This window comes from Gavialis gangeticus, unplaced genomic scaffold, assembly GCF_001723915.1.
Source record: "Gavialis gangeticus isolate Ggan-Ray unplaced genomic scaffold, GavGan_comp1, whole genome shotgun sequence".
Lineage (NCBI taxonomy): Eukaryota > Metazoa > Chordata > Crocodylia > Gavialidae > Gavialis > Gavialis gangeticus.
Window position 1 is genome coordinate 56,983,627 of NW_017729025.1, and position 6,330 is coordinate 56,989,956.

General features: G+C 39.2%; 1 protein-coding gene across 1 annotated transcript in view; it reads right to left on the reverse strand.

The window, feature by feature from the left end:
• Positions 1 to 6,330, reverse strand: part of GEMIN2 (gem nuclear organelle associated protein 2) — a 27,623-nt gene that overhangs the window by 18,531 nt on the left and 2,762 nt on the right. The window contains exons 3-6 of the mRNA XM_019518858.1: positions 2,790 to 2,879; positions 1,933 to 1,992; positions 1,604 to 1,714; positions 759 to 803 (exon numbers count right to left, since the gene is read on the reverse strand). Of these exons, the coding sequence (XP_019374403.1) occupies positions 759 to 803; positions 1,604 to 1,714; positions 1,933 to 1,992; positions 2,790 to 2,879 (306 nt within the window). The remainder of the gene's footprint in view (positions 1 to 758; positions 804 to 1,603; positions 1,715 to 1,932; positions 1,993 to 2,789; positions 2,880 to 6,330) is intronic.

Consider the following 6,330-nt stretch of genomic DNA (forward strand, 5'->3'; position numbering starts at 1 on the left):
ATTGTCTACAAAAACTTGCAGAGAAACAGTGCTGATGAGTAGGTAAGCAGGTCTGTTCAATTTCATCTCCATATACTGCTGTTAACAAGAATGTTATCTCTGGAGACACAAATCCACTGTTTGAGAACTGAAACTAAGCATCACAGAGATGCTTAATGGGATCTTCTAGACTGAGCACTGAGTCCCACTGGGTAGAGTGCTTTTCTTTAATCTTTACTAATCTATAGCAGAGCCTCTTGGAACCTCATAAGATTGGACTCATAATATAGTCCATGACATGTGACCTATTCATAAACCTTTTCTAAAAAGGTTACATGAATATATTGTCTCAAATAGTATATAATTAGAAGTTATCATCCCTATTCCACGATGATATCTTTAATCTTTAACATATCTTAAATTAAAACTATATTTATATAGGTTTGGGTTTTTTGGGTTTTTTTAAAGGCATCTTTAAAAAAAAAAAGATTAAATCTAAAATTTTGATTTAAATAAAAATCCAATTACATTTTTAAAATGATTGATTTTTATCCACTCTGGTTCAAAATTAAAAATACATCAATTTAAGTAAGTGAGAAACAGACAGTTGTTTGAAACAGTCCAACACTTGTTTCAGGCACTGCCAATGAAATAATTAGCTATATTCTCTTTTGCACTATAACTCTAATAGATGAGGTATATCTACATTTGATAGGTAAATTATTAAAAAGCAACCCCTTCCTCCCCCAAACATTTTTGCCAAGTACAAATAAACTTACTTGATTCATTCGGCTAACAATACTTAGCAAAGGAGGAAAGCCCATCTGAAAGAAAAGCCAGTTTGGAATTGTAACGTACAAATTAAAGATATTTCCCAAATAAGGTTTTAAGGTTTAAATTAGAACAAAGTCTGAACAGGACACACATCCATTTATTTTTTAAGCAATGTTTTTTCAAAACATCTAGTCTTAACTACTCATCTTCAAAATGCCAGGTAGAATAAATAATGGTAACAGCAATAATGTAGCAAAATAGTGAATTTAAAGCCTCTACATACTGGGTGAGGCATCAGATTTAAAAGGACCTAAAATTAATTTATTTCAGCTACTTTTTCAGATCTCACCATCTTAATTATATTCTGAATTTACAGAAACACTATTTTTTTTTGCTCTCTTACTGTTGTTTCAGGGGCATGGCAAGAGCATCACAAAAAACTTGGTTGGGCCCCAACACTTTTTCCTTTCTATGCATGCCTTCCAGGGCCTACTCTAGCAAAGCTCTTATTTATTGGTCAAGTTGTTTCGAGGGCTGCATCTGATCATCAAAACATTGAAGCTGGCTATGCTCCAGTACTGTTACATGCACAAAAGACAGCCTATAATCTTGTATCAATTAACAATAATCCGTAAGAGTTACTTTATCACACCTAAATTTGCAAATGAAGGTCCAAGCTCTGATTTATCTAGGGTCCCACTTTGTATAGTAGGGAATTAAATAGCAAGCTCATTAAGGAACCTGCTTTCAACCTGTCAGTTTTACTGACCTCAGCCCAAGTATACATCACAGTAGGGCAACTTCTGAAAGATTTTAATGAAGTATAATAACCAAGAACTAAGTAGCCTACCTGTATATAATCAATTCCTAGATTTTCATTATCTGCTACAGTAACTGTTTCTGAATATGCTTTTTCACCCAGACAAAACTTTTTCCAGCCTTCTTCATCTTCTGATTTTGGCTGAAAAAGTTAATGGGGATTAGTTTTCATAGGCAGCAAAAACAGTGAAAGACTCAAATCTCTTTAAAAAAAAAAAAAAAAAAAAAATCAAGAAAGAATGGATAAATTGTAGATCAGGATTTACAAGATTAACACAATTACTACAGCATGCCTGCCATCAGGATACATTAACAATTAAAAAAAATTGTTTCCTAAAGTGTAATAAAAATTCTACTGACCATTGTAACATTGCTGTCCAAATTCTGTGACTTCCAGTGATTTCTGTGCTTGTTCAGACTCTAAAGAATTAAAATAAAATGTGTTTATTGTTTATTTCACAATTATGTTATTTTAAATCAAAACTGTTTTCATCTTCCATGTACTTTAACAGTTCTTCATAACCATTAAAAATACCTGTTGAAGGATTGTATTTTAGGAAAATGTTAGATTTCACATTGTTGTGAATGAATGAATGAATAACTGGCCAAATATTTCATGCATTTCTTTCAATGTCATTCAGATTAAGTAGTAAACTCTGGTTAACAATCTGTAATGATCTATGGAAGGAAAAATACACAGATTCTTTAATCTACTTAAAACTTGATTCTAAGGATAATCAAAAAGATAGTAATTAAAGCAAGTTCCATCCATTTAAACTCAATTGCTGGACTGGAAAGAGAACATTTCAGCCTCAATTTTAAGAGTTCACCAACATGTTTGTATTAGTATTTGACCCAATACTTTCTGTTTTAGGACAAAACTTGGATTCTGTGTAGTTAACTACTTAATAATATTTCTTTTAATATTAAGGAATTATTTTGTCCCTTATGCTGGGTGAGGATAATTCTTTTTTCCAAGACTTTCTTTGGAACTCCATTTTCAGGGTAAATTAATTTTACAACCAACGAACCAACCACATGACCATATGATGGCAGAAAGCCCTCAAGAGATTTTCTAATGCAAAACTGAACTGCTTTATCTATTATTTTCTTCCATCAAATGTTAAACCCCACAAAACAACTAGATTATCCCTCTCCCCATAAGAAAAATTCCACCAAACTATACTGTACTAGTTTGTAAAAACACTGTTCTTTACCTGACGAACAGCTGAAAAGTGGGCCACTTGTTGCTGCTGCCATTTGAGAGTTGGAGAATATCCTTCAGGGGCAGGTTGGCATCCTGAGAGCTAATAAAGCACAGGCAATAACTGTTATGAAAAAAGGAGTAGAAAAAGAATCTAAGCTGACTGAATCTAAAATTAAGAATTTCTACTCGAAGCACGCAAAACTAACAAGAAATCAAGACAAGTTCTGCTTTGATATGGCTCCTTTCTGAGACTATGAAGTAAATCCTCCTAACCACTGAAGCCATAATTCTCAATAAAAACAGACCTTCATCAACAAGAAGGTTCCACATTCTTTACAAATTCTAAAAAATGTGTTTTGACTACTGAATGTTCAGATGTACTGAAGACATTTGCAGTGTTGCCAACTCTCATGATTTTTGGCATTGTTCTTAAAAGTCTACACTTTGGGAATGTGAAAAACTTAGCTCTTTCTTTTATAAATACATATATAATTTATTTTATACATATATAAAAGAAAGAGCTAAGTTTTTCACATTCCTGAAGCACAGACTTTAAGAACAATGCCAAAAATCATGAGTTGGCAACACTGCATTTTGTGTCCTAAATAGACCTGCTATATAAATTAAGGGGTATTATCCAGCCACAGTTGTCAAGAAGTAGGATGGGAGAAAAATTACACTTCCAGCTTACCACATACAGGCACCTGAATTTGTAATAAGAATTTGAGGGAAATACTGAAAAGTGCTTTCAAAGCAACGGGAATCAAGGACAACAAGAAGTCCTTCTTTAAGTAGATAGGGAACAGGAGGAAAAATGGGAGTGTGCGGTCACTGCTCAACAACTCAAGAGAGCTGGTTACCAGCACACAGGAGCAAGCTGAACTCCTGAATTACTACTTCGCCTCAGTTTTCACTAGACCAAGGGGAAAACCATGCCAGGCAGAGTAGAGGATGAGCACAGTAGGAATAATCATCTTCCTACTATTTCTGAAGAATTGGTATATGACCAATTAATAAAATTAGATGTATGCAAGTCAGCAGAACCAGATATCTTCATCTGAGAGTGCTGAAGGAGCTGGCCAAAGTCATTGCGGAATCCTTGGCAAAACTCTTCCTTTTCAACATCTTTATTAACAATTTGGATGTGGGGGTGAAGAGCTCACTGGCCAAGTCTGCGGATGACACCAAGTTATAGGGAAGCATGGTTACGCTTGGAAAACAGGCTGTAGTTACAGGCGGACCTACACAGGCTAGCAAGTTGGGCGGATTGGAACCAGAGGAAGTTCCAACGTTGAGATGTAAAGTGTAAAGTGTAAATGTAAAGTGCTCCACCTTGGGACAAGCAACCCCCAACACACCTACAGACTTGGTGGCACCAAACTGACTAGCACCATGAATGAAAGGAACCTGGGGGTAATAATAGATCACAGTATGAATGAGTCAGCAGTGTGATGCTGTAGCCAGTAGGACAAATAATACTCTGGCATGCATCAATTGATGCATCTCCAGCAAAGCCACAGAGGTGATTCTTCCACTGTACTCAGCACTGGTGAGACCGCAGCTGGACTACCGAGTCCAGCCCTAAACACCACACTTTAACAAGGACGTGGACAAGCTTGAGAGAGTCCAGAGAAGAGCCACCTGTATGATCAGTCTTAAAAGGCAAGCCATGCGAGGAAAGGCTGAGGGATCTAGGACTCTTTAGCCTGAGGTAAAGAAGGCTGAGAGGGGACTTGGTAGCAGCTTACTGCTACACTAGAGGAGTACATTAAGGGCTTGGTGAGCAACTGTTCACCAGGGCACTCGAGGGGAAAACCAGGAGTAATGGCCATAAACTCCTGGAAGACTGATTCAGGCTCAACATTAGGAAAAACATTTTCAGTCAGGGTGTCCAGACTGTGGAATAAGCTCCCTCCAGAGGTGGTGCAATCACCTACCCCGGAAATCTTCAAGAGGAGACTAGGGACTTGCTGGGGTCACCTGACTCCTAGTTGTATTTCCTGCTTGGTGCAGGGAGCTGCACCTGATGATCTTCCGAGATCCCTTCCGGCCTTACAATCTATGAATCTTCCCCACTGTGTGAGCCACCCCAGCCTGGCCAGGCGGCAGCAGTGATAGCTTCAGCCTTCAGCAGCAGGGAAAAGCGTAGAGGAGACCATGCAGTAGCAGGGAACTGCTGCAGTTCCAGCCCAAACATGGAGCTGCCTCTATCGCTCCTGCTTATCAGGGTTGAAGTCAGGCAGTAGAGGAGCATAACAGACAAATGGTGGGGGAGTGGGCAATGGTAGGGAGGCAGGGACTAGAGGGCATAAGCATGGGGTGGAAGGGAGGGGGGGCAAGGTGTCGTGGAGGTCTGACCGTCTGCCTCCTTGCTACTACTTTTCTCCCCACAGCAGTGGGAGCGACAAATTTAAGCTGACCCTCCAATAATCAGATGGTATACATTCAAAATTATATCAAATGTATTATTTCCCCTGTATAGAATCTAGTTGCTGGGACATCATCTAAAATTCAAAGTCATTTTGGATTAGGGTAAACACAGTAGTAGAAAGCAATGCTTCTTCACTCATAAGACGACAGACTAGGACAACTTAAAATAAATCATAGAAACTGATTATAAAAAAGCTGTACAAGTGTCCAAGATTGTACTCTGCAAACAAAAGACAGTGCTGGAGTAGCACTTATCAACACAAATAGAGATATGATATAATTGTGTCGTAACTGTTTTGTAATAAGCCTTTCTACATTGCTTATAAACAAATGCAGTAAATACTCCAGTAAATATGGTAACTTTTCCACAATTTTATTGTATTTCTATACACCAGATGTAACTGCCAGCTGAAGGTATATTTTATTTGTAACTTCAGCTGGCAGTTACATTTGGTGTATAGAAATACAACAAAATTGGGGGAATGTTACCATATTTACTGGAGTCTACAGTGACTCTGAACATAATTGGTTATAATTTTCCAAGTACAGGATCTAATTATCGGAGGTTCATCTTTCACTCATCCCCACACTGCTTCTACAGGGGAGTAGGCAGGAGGAGGGCAAGTGGTGTGGGAAAGTCAAGAAACTTGCCCCCCCCGCAAGCCTTTGCTCTCTGCTTCCCCTCCAACCTCTGCTCCAGGCCAGCAGGCTCTGTCCCCATTCTAGCCTGGGGCATTGAGCACAACCACAGTCTGGTCCTGTAAGACCAGCCATGCTGGTAATGTGCCACTTCTTTGTGACCAGGAAGGGCTGTGCTCAGTGCCCCAGGCTGCAGCATGCACAAAGCAAGAATAAGGGGGGCAAGTAAAGGTGGGGATGGAGAGTGGCAGGCGTAGAACCAGAGGCTGCATGGGGGACAGAGATGGGGAGAAGAGGCTGCAGGGGAGGGAAATGATGGGATACACAGATTACGGAGGGGGTGGAAGGACAGGCAGCAACTATGGCCCCGACTCCAAATATGGGCTGGAGAAGGGATGGGCAATTATGTGGGCTAGAGGGCCACTTAAGGAATTTTGGCAAGTTTGGCAGATTGGTGGGGGGTGCTAACCCAGCATAAAGAG